This window comes from Vipera ursinii (assembly GCF_947247035.1).
Source record: "Vipera ursinii genome assembly, chromosome: 1".
In the NCBI taxonomy this organism is placed as follows: Eukaryota; Metazoa; Chordata; class Lepidosauria; order Squamata; family Viperidae; genus Vipera; species Vipera ursinii.
Window position 1 is genome coordinate 178,300,338 of NC_139512.1, and position 13,860 is coordinate 178,314,197.

The window sequence follows — 13,860 nt, forward strand, 5'->3', positions numbered from 1 at the left end:
TGTAGCATAATACTAGTATGAAATTTGGATCAACAAGGGCACCTCATTTGCTTGGATCCTACATATTCTTACATTTAATCCTTGACCTTTTATTGGACCATATATGCATTAATGATCCATGCCTGTAATTTAACAGCTTATTTTTGATACAGATTAGCATCATTAAAGAAGATGGTAAAATATTCATTCATTCATTCATAGTTGGGATTCTTCCTCATCAGATAGATTTAATTTTTTCCATCTAGGAATATCTGCTAATGCATTTTCCAGACTGTTAAATAATCATTCTTAAATAATAAGTTTTCTTCTTGTCAAGAATATTCTTAGGTACCCAGCCTTCTTAGCAGTAATATTAAATCTTATTGTTTTGTAGGAATATTGTTTTTCTTATTCTCTGTGTCAATATTTGAGTTTTCTTTTTATCAATTCAATAATCTGACACTGAAGCTTAGTGTTGTATATGTTCCATCAACAGCATTAAGGAATCAATAGGGCAAACAACTATAAATACAAGATTATTTGCAAAAAAAATCAATTTATATTCATATTTGAACTATCAATGGTTCTAATCTACATTATAATGCTAGTAAAAAATAAAGAGGGAGCAAGTGGACACCTTTATCTTCAGTATTGAACATTGTTGCAAAATAAGACTGTTCACTATAATTTTGCCTTTTTGTTCTTCCTAAGTATTATGTATCAGTATGAAAAAATAAGGGCCATAATCCATTTTCTTTAGAAGAACTATAAATATAAAAGAGCTTTCCAAATTGTCAATGGCCTTTTCAGCATTAAGAAATACCTTTTTACTTTTCTGATTTATCTTGTCCATTTCACTTAAGATATGTCAAGATATTATTTCTCATGTATGTCTTCAGGATGCTGCCCAGTTTTTTCACCTCTCAGGGGGAAAACTTGTTAAAGAGAAACAAGAGACAACACACAACAAAATTCTCAACTTTAGGATCCAGAGGTTTATTTAAATTTGACACACAAATTCAGTACTTACATTTCAACAACTTTTTGCAGTAAGGACCAAATGAACAGCAGTCATTAAGTGTGACAGCTGGGCCAGATGGCAACACCCAAATCTTTTAAGCAGGCTTTATACCTTAACATTGTGTCCACCTCTAGCATTCTGGTGCCACCCAATAGCCATCCCATTTCTCTTTCTCAGGACTGACCTCTGGGTCAGCTCCCTATTCCTGGAACTGACCATTAGGTTAATTTCTTATTCTTCTGCTATTTTCCTGGTTACCGAGCCAGTTTCCTGTTCTTCCTTGCCCTTACTCTGACCACTACTTTCCTCACTACCATTTCTACTCATATCATTGTACCCATGAACAAGGCTCAGTTCCTCAATTCCTATGCTATCTGGTTCCGCACTCCGTTCCTAGGTAAGGTAAGGTAATCTTTATTGTCATTTTTTTACTGTGGGCACAATGGCGCACATCAAAAATGAAATTTAGTTGCCAGCTCTCAAAGTGAAACACATACATGACACATGCCTAAAACATACTACATACAACATATGTATAGACCCACACCCCTACACATACATAACAATAGAATATTGAATACTGTCCAACTTGAATATATAAATGGAAGGAGGAAGTCTGAGAGTTCACAAGGTTAATGCTGTATGGAATGAAACTATGGTTGAATCTGGATGTTCTGCTACGGATACCACGAAGCCTCCTCCCAGAAGGTAACAAGGAAAACAGGTTGTGAAGAGGATGAGTAGTGTCCCAGAAAATCTTACGGACCCTGTTCAAGCAACACTTCTGTGCTATGTCCTGGATGGGAAGGAGGGAACTGCCAATGATCTTTTCAGCCATCCTCACCACTCTCTGCACCGCCTTCCTGTCTGAAGCAGTGATGCTTGCAAACCAGACTGTGATGCTGTATGACAGGAAGCTCTCAATCGTCCCCCTGTAGAAAGTGGTCAGAACAGGGAAAGGAAGATGAGCTTTTCTCATGCTATGCAGAAAGTGCAGGTGCTGCTGTGCCCGCTTTACCAGTTTCTCACTGTTGAGTGACCAAGCCAGCCTACTTGTTAGCTGCACACCCAGGAATTTGATGCTGGTAACCATCTCCACAGGTGAATCATTAATGCACAGAGAAGTGTGGCTGTGCCTGCCTTTTCTGAAATTGACAATTATTTCTTTGGTTTTACCGGTATTTAAAACTAGGCTGTTTTCTTTACACCAGTTCACCAACCCCTCAACCTCCTTGCGGTAAGCTTTCACATTGTCACCATGAATAAGGCCCACTACTGTTGTTTCATCTGCAAACTTTACAATATGGTTGGTGGCAAACCTAGCACAACAGTCATGGGTCAACAGGGTGAACAGCAGCGGACTTAGGATGCAGCCCTGAGGAAAACCTGTGCTCAAGGAAATGGTATTAAGAGGTATTTGTTCTAGCTCGCACATATTGGGGCCTGTTGGTAAGAAAATCCAGAATCCAGTTGCACAAAGGTGTGTTTAAGCCTAAAAGGCCCAGTTTGTTTACTAGATGCTGGGGAATGATTGTGTTCAATGCCAAACTGAAGTCAACAAACAACAAACACACGTATTTCTTTCCTCTAAGTGCTTCAAGCTCAGATGGAGAACAGAGGAGATAGCATCCTCCGTAGAGCGATTTGGTCGGTAGGCAAACTGAAGCGGGTCAAATGCTGGCGGGAGGCTAGATACAATAAAGTCCTTTATCAGCTTCTCAAAGCATTTCATAATGGTGGATTTCAGTGCAATCGGACAGTAATCATTGATGCCTGTAATTGTGGACTTTTTTGGCACTGGCAAGATGATGGCCATCTTAAAACATGATGGGACCACTGCCTGCTGCAATGAGAGATTGAAAATATCCGTGAGAACAATCTCTAAGGGCACGTCCAGGGATGCTATCTGGGCCTGCTGCTTTCAAAATGTTAAGTTTCCTCAGTGTTTTCCGGACAGAGGTGACATTAAAGCTTAGCACTTGCTCATCAGGATGGGGCACAGCTTTCCTAGCAGGAGTACTATTTGATGTCTCAAAATTACCAAAAAAAGCATTCAGTTTGATTAGGAAGTCCATGTCATCCTTGCATCTTGGTGGATTCACCTTGTAATCCGTAGTGGTCTGGATTCCTTTCCACATTCGCCGTGTGTTTGTAGGGTCTTGAAAAAAGTTCTGAATTTTCTGGCAATGGGCTTGCTTTGTATATTTTATGACACTTTTCAGATTTGCTCTGGCTGTTCTAAGTGCCAGTTCCTCAATTCCTATGCTACCTGGTTCTGCACTCTGTTCCTGTGGAGAAATGTGTGCCAACCACAATCTTTCACCATCTACTGCAAAGGGCACAGTTCTTCCTTTTACTAAGTATGTCTCTTTTCCTTTCACACACTGAATTTAAAAAGCTATTCAATCTCTTAGCAAGTGTTACAGTAGGACTAGTGATCATTCTAAACAGTTTAAAACTTTCTGATATGGGTTAAAAATTAATGGTACACACAAGCATTTTCACAGGTATTAAATTTGTATGTTAAGACAAGTATTATTTTCACAAAAAGGGAACCTTTGTATTACTAGGCAACGAAGAATAGGTGGTTGTTACTGGATAGAAAAGGAGATTAGGATGATGGACCGTCTTTATTCCATTCTAGACTATCTTCAAATTGAATCGGGAACTAGAGGAACCGAAAAGTGCGAAGTGGGGCAGCTCCTGGGATGCAGCTCGGAGAGCTCACGGCTCCCTTCTCTGCGGTCTCCTGCCGGGACACCAGCCAGTTCACACACCTCGGAAGAAAAAAAAATGCGGGTTGTTTGTAATTTAGCAAAGGCCATTTGGTAAACCTTTTACTGTATTGTGTAAACCTCAAAAGGTTAGCTAAACACGGCAAAGCTTGTTCTATGCAAACCACACCTAGCAAAACTACAATGGCAAAAACAATGCTTTGGCACAAAGTCTCGTGTTTGGAGACACAGAAAACACCGCTGCTTGCAATCGGGGGCGAGTTCTACTTTCTCCTTAAAGACTATTGTGATAACCGCAAACAGCCGCGAGCACTTTCAGCTCTTCTTACAGGCGTTTCCAACCGCTCGTCCAGCCGGCACGCGGAATAATACTGTACAGATGTTTTTTGTACGCCTCTCTAGGAATATTGAGTGATTGTCTCCCTGATAACCCGGAAGAGGAAGTTGTGGCGGTGAGGTTGTTTTTTTTTGACACTTTTGAATCAGTGAAGGGGGAGGGGGAAGCGCAATGGAGGTAAGAAACAAACGTAGAAGGGCGACAGGCAATTTAGGTCGGGCACTTAAATCGGCGGCGTAGACGAAAGGAAAAGCACAGCGGTTAGACTACCCCGACGTCGTCGCTTCCTTCCATGCACGCGCCCAGGGGCGGGGCTTATTGGCTGCTTCCGGAGCGCGCGCGCTCACCCTTCCACTCCCCACCCCCCACCCCCGTGTAATGTCTGCTCTGAGAGTTCAAGCCCTGAAATCGTAGTTGTTACTCGCCGTGGGGCGGGGTGGGGGGGGAGTTCCGCGTGCACCTGAGTCCTTCGTTTTGATACCCCAATTTTCCTTCCGCTCCTGCTTATGAACATTGTATCGAAACACGTCCTGGTTTATGCTAACCTTAATGAGATGTAGTTCAGTTTGGCTTAATGCAGGGGTCTTCAAACTTGGCCCTTTTATGACTTGTGGACTTCAACTCCCAGAATTCCTCAGCCAGCTTTGCTGGCTGAGGAATTCTGGGAGTTGAAGTCCACAAGTCATAAAAGGGCCAAGTTTGAAGACCCCTGGCTTAATGGGTTGTATGGGAATGGCAGCAGATGTAGTTTGATAAGTTGTGATCGGCCACGGCTTAGCATGCTGGGTGAACCAGCCAATGTCCTTTAGTGAGAGCTTTGCAGCAGCTTTAGCGGTATGGTGATTCCTAACCGTTGCTTCCAGATCGCACCAACAGAGTTGGATACCAGGGCTAGCCTGTAACCATGATTTCACCCAAATACTAATACTAAATACTAAAATACCAAATACTAATACTAACATCAACTCACTTGTGTAGGTTTCATAGAATCGCAGTGTTGGAAGTAGCCATTTATGTTTTTGAGTCTACTTTTCTGCTCAGCACAGGAACAGATTAAATATTTGAATTGTTGTTGTTAGCTGTGAAGTCGTGTCCGACCCATCACGACCCTATGGACAACGTTCCTCCAGGCCTTCCTGTCCTCTACCATCTTCTGGAGTCCATTTAAGCTCACGCCTACTGCTTCAGTGACTCTATCCAGCCACCTCATTCTCTGTCGTCCCCTTCTTCTATTGCCCTCGATCTTTCCCAGCATTAGGCTTTTCTCCAGTGAGTCCTTCCTTCTCATTAGGTGGCCAAAGTATTTGAGTTTTAGCTTCAGGATCTGGCCTTCTAAAGAGCAGTCGGGATTGATCTCCTCTAGGACTGACCGGTTTGATCGCCTTGCAGTCCAAGGGACTCGCAGGAGTCTTCTCCAGCACCATAGTTCAAAGGCCTCAATTCTTTGGCGCTCAGCCTTTCTTATGGTCCAACTTTCACTGCCATACATTGCAACTGGGAAGACCATAGCCTTGACTATACGCACTTTTGTTGACAGGGTGATGTCTCTGCTTTTTAGTGTGCTGTCTAGATTTGCCATGGCTTTCCTCCCCAGGAGCAAGCGTCTTTTAATTTCTTGGCTACAGTCCCCATCTTCAGTGATCTTGGAGCCCAGGAAAATAAAATCTGTCACTACCTCCATTTCTTCCCCATCTATTTGCCAGGAATTGAGAGGGCCAGATGCCATGATCTTGGTTTTCTTAATGTTAAGTTTCAACCCAACTTTTGCACTCTCCTTCTTCACCCGCAACAAGAGGCTCTTTAGTTCTTCTTCACTTTCTGCCATTAGAGTGGTATCATCTGCGTATCTTAGGTTGTTGATATTTCTTCCGGCAATCTTAATTCCAACTTTTGATTCATCTAGCCCTGCCTTTCTCATGATGTGCTCTGCATATAAGTTAAATAGGCAGGGCGACAGTATACAGCCTTGCCGGACTCCTTTCCCAATTTTGAACCAATCAGTGGTTCCATGTCCAGTTCTCACTGTTGCTTCTTGACCCGCATATAGGTTTCTCAAGAGACAAATAAGATGGTCTGGTACTCCCATCTCTTTAAGAACTTGCCACAGTTTGTTATGATCCACACAATCAAAGGCTTTAGCATAGTCAATGAAGCAGAAGTAGATGTTTTTCTGGAATTCCCTAGCTTTCTCCATAATCCAGCGTATGTTGGCAATTTGATCTCTAGTTCCTCTGCCTCTTCGAAATCCTGCCTGTACTTCTGGTAGTTCTCGATCCACATACTGCTGAAGTCTAGCTTGTAGGATTTTAAGCATGACTTTACTAGCATGAGAAATGAGTGCAATGGTGTGATAGTTTGAACATTCTTTGGCACTGCCTTTCTTTGGAATTGGAATGTAAACTGATCTTTTCCAATCCTGTGGCCACTGTTGAGTTTTCCAAATTTGCTGGCAAATTGAGTGTAGCACTTTTACTGCATTGTCTTTTAAGATTTTGAATAGCTCAGCTGGAATACTGTCACCTCCACTAGCTTTGTTGTTGCTCAGCTTTTCTAAGGCCCACTTCACTTCACATTCTAGGATGTCTGGCTCGAGGTCAGTGACCACCTCATTGTGATTATCTGGGATGTTAAGCTGATTCTTGTATAGTTCTTCTGTGTAATTTTGCCACCTCTTCTTAATCTCTTCTGCCTCTGTTAGGTCCCTGCCATTTTGGTCCTTTATCATGCCCATTTTTGCATTAAACGTTCCCTTCATCTCTCCAATTTTCTTGAAAAGATCTCTGGTCCTCCCTATTCTATTGTTTTCTTCTATTTCTTTGCACTGTTCATTTAAGAAGGCATTCTTATCTCTTCTAGCTATTCTCTGGAATTCTGCATTCAATTGGGCATATCTATGTTTTTCTCCCTTGCCTTTCGCTTCCCTCCTTTCCTCAGCTATTTGCAAAGCTTCCTCAGACAGCCATTTTGCTTTCTTGCATTTCTTTTTCTTTGGGATGGTTTTGGTTGCTACCTGTTGTACAATGTCGCAAACCTCTGTCCATAGTTCTTCAGGCACTCTGTCTATCAGATCTAATTCCTTAAATCTATTTGTCACCTCTACTGTATATTCAACAGGGATATGATTCAATTCATACCTGAGTGGCCTAGTGCTTTTCCCTACTTTCTTCAGTTTAAGCCTAAACTTTGCAAGGAGAAGCTCATGGTCTGAGCCACAGTCAGCTCCTGGTCTTGTTTTTACTGACTGTATAGAGCTTCTCCATCTTTGGCTGCAGAGCATATAGTCAATCTGATTTCTGTGTTGACCGTCTGGTGATGTCCATGTGTAGAGTCGTCTCTTGGGTTGTTGGAAAAGAGTGTTTGCTATGACCATCGTATTCTCTTGACAAAATTCTATCAGCCTGTGCCCTGCTTCATTTTGTACTCCAAGGCCAAACTTGCCTGTTATTCCCGTTATCTTTTGGCTTCCTACTTTAGCATTCCAATCCCCCATGATGATAAGGACATCATTTTTGGGTGTTAGTTCTATAAGGTGCTGTAGGGCTTCATAGAACCGGTCAATTTCTTCCTCTTCAGCACTGGTGGTTGGGGCATAGACTTGGACTACTGTGATATTGAATGGTTTGCCTTGGATTCAAACTGAGATCATTCTGTCATTTTGAGGATTGTATCCCAGTATTGCTTTTCCTACTCTTTTATTGACTATGAAGGCTACTCCATTTCTTCTGAGGGATTCTTGCCCGCAGTAGTATACCTGATGGTCATCTGAATTAAATTCACCCATTCCTGTCTATTTTAGTTCGCTGATACCTAAGATGTCGATGTTCAGTCTTGTCATCTCTTGTTTGACCACGTCCAACTTTCCTTGATTCATGGATCTTACATTCCAGGTTCCTATGGAGAAAAAATCTTTACAGCATCGGACTTTCCTTTCACCACCAGACACATCCACAGCTGAGCGTCCTTTCGGCTTTGGCCCAGTCGCTTCATTCTTTCTGGCGCTACTAGTACTAGCCCTCTGCTCTTCCCCAGTAGCATATTGGACGCCTTCCGACCTGAGGGGCTCATCTTCCAGCGTCATATCGTTTTGCCTTTTGGTACTGTCCATAGGGTTTTCATGGCAAAGATACTGGAGTGGTTTGCCATTTCCTTCTCCAGTGGATCACGTTTTGTCAGAACTCTCTGCTATGACCTGTCCGTCTTGGGTGGCCCTGCACGGCATAGCTCATAGCTTCATTGAATTATGCAAGCTCCTTCGCCACGACAAGGCAGTAATCCATGAAGGGGAATATTTGAATAGGCCATCTAAAATAGCTGTACCTGAGATTTGGCATATTAGTAGAGGCCTATGTAATTAAGCTGTTATAAACACCAATAGAGATCTTTACCTGGAAATTGGTATAAACAGGGCTTTTTTTTTTCCTCATAGAATGCTCAGAACGGAGTTCCGGCACCTTTTTTGGATGGAACCTTGTAGGGTAGGCAAGGCGGGTTGTATGACATGTGTGAGTTCCAGCACCTTTTTCTTTTACAAAAAAAGCACTGGGTATAAAATTGAAAAGAGTGTCAGCCTGGCCTCTTTCCACCCCATTTCCATCCTTCTAATTTCTATTTACATCCCTTTTCCTATTTATTTCTGTGTCCCTTTCATAATGGAGGTGCTTTCAGTTGACTTTCATTCCAGTGGATAAGGTGGCATATCTTGGACATAGGTAAAAGGCAGTGTATGGTTTTACATGACATTAGTATGCCAATTATTCCGTGTAGATGCTTATAGGAAACTACTGGGATTCTGTGCTCACATGAAGAAAATTGAATCAGATAAACACATATAAATAAGTTGTATGGAGCTTTCTATATAAAAGTAGGGTTCACACAACACTACCAGCTTAAAATACTATACTAAGTTGTAGCTCTGTTATGTAAACACAGCCAGGCCACTTTTGGCTTATTGTCTGATGAGATAATTTAGTTAAATCCTAAATCAGTTAACAATAGGAAAATACATTGAAAACAGAGATGAAGTAATTTTCAAATGTGATTTTTTTTAACTTGTGTGAAACATATATGCTAGCTAGCATGTCTTCAATTGTTTGAAGTAGTGCCATAAACTTTCAGTAGAGTTGACATTTCCCTAAATGGCAATTTTAAGAGTATAGGGCAGGGGTAGGCAACCTCAGCTTTTTTATGACTCATGGACTTCAACTCCCAAAATTCCTCAGTCAGCATAGCTGACAGGAATTCTGGGAATTGAAGTCCATGAGTCATAGAGCCGAGGTTGCCTACCCCTGGTATAGGAAGACTCACAATAAAATATACAGTAATGATATGTGTTATGAATCATTTTAAATTTGGGTTCAAAGTACATTTTCACATGATATATTGCACTGTAGGAAGAAAAAAACTCAAGTGTATACAAGTGTATCTTAAGCTTTAACCAGAACTCTTGTTTCAGGTTACCCAGTCCTGAAGTTGAGTTTTGTAATAATAATTGGGTAACTTGTTTCCCCTTTCTATAGTCATCGCCCATCATTTTGTACAGTATTAAAGATATAGTAGGACTGGTAAGAAGTGCATCCCTAGAATAGGTAGGGTCAAAATTTGGGCATTTTATTTTACTGTATTTTGTTTACCCAGCTTTATTATTGTGAGTTGCAATTTAAAGGAGTGTTTTCCAAGATACAATTTCTATTCTAAACCACTTGTTTCTGGAAACATGAATGGCTGCTGTATTAATGTTGGGGTTCTTTATAGATAATCTTGGAAAAATAGTGCTTTCCCCATCTATTCTCTATTTGTGTCTAGTTACTTACATGTAAAAGGGACGCGGTGGCTCAGTGGGTTAGGACACTGAGCTTGTCGATCAGAAGATTGGCAGTTTGGCGGGTCGAATCCCGAGTGCCGCGTAGCAGAGTGAGCGCCTGTTACTCGTCCCAGCTTCTGCCAACCTAGCAGTTTGAAATCACATAAAAATGCAAGTAGAAAAATAGGGACCACTACGGTGGGAAGGTAACAGCGTTCTGTGCGCCTTTGGTGTCTAGTCATGCCGGCCACATGACCACGGAGACGTCCTCAGACAAGCGCTGGCTCTTCGGCTTTGAAACGGAGATGAGCACCGGCCCCTAGAGTCGGAAAAGACTAGCACGCATGTGCGGGGGAACCTTTACCTTTACCTTTACTTACATGTTTACAAATTTTATTAAATTTACTCTGGGATAGGGAATCAGATTTGATAGATTATGATGAATGCCAACTTTGTGTCTGTTTTCATTATATAATGAAATGTGATTATATTGCTGCCAGTGACCAAAACTCACATAGCATGTAATTGTACTACATATGTCTGTTTAAAAGTTACTGTGCTCCAATCACATTAAAGGAGGACACAGGAATCTTACAGGGGCATATCGATAAGAGGCATTGAATGGTTCCATGTCCTGTAAGTTACCTCTCCCTATTTCATCTGATTTCAAAGTCCAATGATGTAGAAGAGAGTTCAGACAACAGGGTGAAGAAGTAAGTCACTGGAAAAGTATTGTGCCTATTTTAAAATTTTATATTTGATATTTGTTTCTCCCTGTATACATTTTACTATAAATTGCCTCACATCAGAGGGTCTAGGGCAGTCACATAAACAAAAGAGATGTTTATGTGACTGCCCTAGATTGTGTAGCAACACAATCAACAGTACAACCAACAATGGTAATAAAACAGTGATGGCATGGATCTTTCTCTCCTGCTTAATCATTAAAAGGCAGTCCAGTAAAGCCAGCTCTAAACTATTCTCCAGAAGACTGTAAGAGAGGAGAGCATTTTTGCCTTAAAGGAGAGAAGCAGGCACCAACAATGACTCATTCTGTGTCCATCCTGCTACTGCCTTTGGCTATTAATTTCTATTCACCTGAATTGAGTGGCAAGAGTTTAACCAGCACCTTGGATTACACTGAAGATAAATTAGTAACAATTAAGGAGAATATTTGCAGCTCAGGGTTGAAATGAGGGGTCCTTGGTGCTCTCTGAGCCTGGTTGTTTTCTTTCAGACATGTCATTACCCACACTAGGTAACATCATCAGTGCTAGTGTAAATTAGCAACTAATGCAACTCCTATAGCAGCAGTGTTATATAACAGAGGGAAAACTCTGTCCTGTGATTTAGTTTCAGCCTGAGATTATAACATATTAAATTATGTTCATTAAAGGACAGTATCTTGAAAATCCCCTGTATGTTTGTTTGGTAGTTGTTATCTGCATTGCATGATGACATCTCTCTTTCAAAAAGAAATCTCCTGAGATTGCTTTCATTCTCAAACTTTTGTTTAACAATGAGATTATTCCTGAAATGGAAACATTCTATAGTACTACTGAGGTTCTTTTAATGAAATTCAGAATATTGTTCTTAGTTATTTTTTTTCTGAGCAAATATTTCTTGGAGGAACTTTTCTGTCTGTTCAGTGTTTTGCACTGTTTTGTTTTACAGATGTTTGATCATAATAAGCAAGCTGATGAAGCCAGTGCTAGTTCAGCACAAGGTAAACCTCTTTATTCGGTGAGAAATGTGCAATGAAAGCTTCGTTTCAGTTTCTGTTGAAATGAATTTTACAGTTCTGAAAGATAAATGAAACATGGGACATAAGAATGTGGATTGATGTTCTCTTTCACTTTTTTTTCCGTTCAGGTATGGAAAGGAAAGTTAATGACAGTTCCTTATGGCAGGACAGCAATACTAGGTAAGATTCGTTTCATGTAGAATCAAGAATCCCCTCGCTCCGGAGGCTTGTTTTCGCCAGGAAAGGGCTTGAGAAAACTCTTTTTCCAGCGAAAACTGAGCCAAAGAGCGAGGCGCACTTGCTCCACAGGCTAGTTTTCGCCAGGAAGGAGCTTGAAAAAAGGCTGCCAGTTGGGTGCTTCAGAAACGGAAAGCACTGTCACATGGGGCTTCAAAACGCAGCGAATCCCTGTGTTTTGAATAGCCCTATAGGCGGTCAAACACTTTTTATCCCAACAGAGACGTGAGTCACCCGGAGCTTCAAGCAGTCACACAAAGTGTTCCTTTCTGTTTCTGAACGCCCCACTGGCAGGAACATGGACATTCCAATATCTCTCTGGTCTGCGTTTGGATAAAAAGTGTTTGAGCAGCAGCGGCTTGAGTTTATCCGCTCCATCCAAGTGGAAAGAAGCAGAAGCACAGAGTGGGATTGCTCTCAATGAGCCCGGTGCATGCGAGCAAGCAGCTCACCTGCATCTTTTTGAGAGCAATCCTGCTATGCGCCTCAGCTTTCTTCCTTTCGGACAGAGCAGAGAAACTGAAGCTGTTGCTGCCACTTGAGTAGGGAGGAGGACAAGGAGAAGAGCGGTCAGGATTTGTGCCACCGGCCGGTCAGGCAAGTAGGTCAGGTGGGCTGGGTGGCTGGCTGGGGAGGGGAGATCATGGCCACTCAGGTGGCTGTTGCTGCTGCCGCTGCCAGCAGTTTGGATGCAGGTGCAAGGGGATTTGCCCCGCGATGCCTTCCCACTCAGTTGAAGACTTCATTCCTGCCCTCAAACCAAGGCTGGTGCACTCGAGCGACCAGTGCACCCAGGCCACGGATGGTATTGGTTCCTGTGCCTGGCCAATTCCACGCTTTGCCCTATAGGCATGCAAATGTAGCAAACGCTTCCCCCCCAAGAATGAAACCTTCTGGGGGCCGTAATCTCTTTTGCAGAGAATTTGTGTTTGTACTTGCACAATATTACGGCACCCAGGAGCTGCCATTATCGGCACAAAAAGCATTTCCAAGCCGGCTCTCCTCTCCCTCAAAGGAAAAGAAACTATGGCAGAGAGGAGACAAGATTTTGCAAGGTATGTGAGTCTGGCGTGGCAGGAAGTGGGGGAGAAGCATGAGGTTTCTTACTGGGTCAGGGAGGCCTTGGGGGCCTGTTCCATCACTAGGTCACGAGTCGGCAACCTGCAGCTCTGGAGCCGCATGCGGCTCTTTCAGCCTTCTGCAGCTCCCAGTTTGCAGAGAGAGAGAGACAAAGAGAGGCACTTGCGCCTCCCTTCTCTCTCTCTCTCTCTCTCTCTCTCTCTCTCTCTCTGTGTGTGTGTGTGTGTGTGTGTGTGTGTGTGTGTGTGTGTGTGTGTGTGTGTGTAACTCACGTTGTCCTCCGAGAAGCTGACAAGCTTATTGGGCAGGGCTCCTGCCTTTGCTGCGTCTCCACAGGAAGCAGGAAACAGCAAAAAGCAGGGCAGGAGAGCCAGCCCAATAAGAATGTGTGTCGGGGGGGGCGGAGCCAACTGTCAGAGCGGGCGGCTGTGTGAACGGAGCTCTCTCCACGCACAACCTCTCACCCAGTGTTCGCGGGGGCTTTTCGGAGCTTCAGGAGGTCCTGTAGGGACATCCGAAGTTGCAGGCAGCCCGGAGAACCTTCATGAGCGGCGGTTCGTGTTGAAGATCCGGAGAAAGTCTGATGCGAGCGAACCGGGGAGAAGGAGGCCAGTAATGGCCGACATGAAGATCTGACAGAGGGACGGAGCTAGCACGTAAGCAGCGGGACAACGGTAGAGCGGAGCTGACGGAGAGTGTATCTGAATATTAAATAGGAAGCGCTTGTGAAAGAGGTACTGGTTCGAAGTGGGAGCCTCACGGAGAGGGAATAAGCGGCGATAGAAGTCTTGAGGGAGGCGTTTGGCAAAAACAGCAAGGGAAAGAAAGCCGAAGACTATATGACTGTATCCTAGCTGGAGATAAGCTACAACAGGTCAAAGTCTGAGCTTTGGAGCCTTAGAGACTGAACTCTGGATTGTCGGGCGT

The 13,860-nt window shown here is 43.0% G+C and overlaps 1 protein-coding gene across 4 annotated transcripts in view; it reads left to right on the forward strand.

Annotated features, from left to right (window-relative positions):
- Positions 1–4,228: 4,228 nt before the first annotated feature.
- Positions 4,229–13,860, forward strand: part of ZDBF2 (zinc finger DBF-type containing 2) — a 31,776-nt gene continuing 22,144 nt past the window's right edge. Inside the window, exons 1-4 of one of the 4 annotated variants that reach the window (XM_083374997.1) lie at positions 4,229–4,249; positions 10,449–10,585; positions 11,547–11,598; positions 11,745–11,796. In XM_083374997.1, the coding sequence (XP_083231123.1) occupies positions 11,547–11,598; positions 11,745–11,796 (104 nt within the window). In that variant the 5' untranslated portion in view covers positions 4,229–4,249; positions 10,449–10,585. Of the gene's footprint in view, positions 4,250–10,421; positions 10,586–11,546; positions 11,599–11,744; positions 11,797–13,860 lie in introns of those variants that run through there. The other 3 variants (XM_083374999.1, XM_083374998.1, XM_083375000.1) reach the window with 3 other exon arrangements.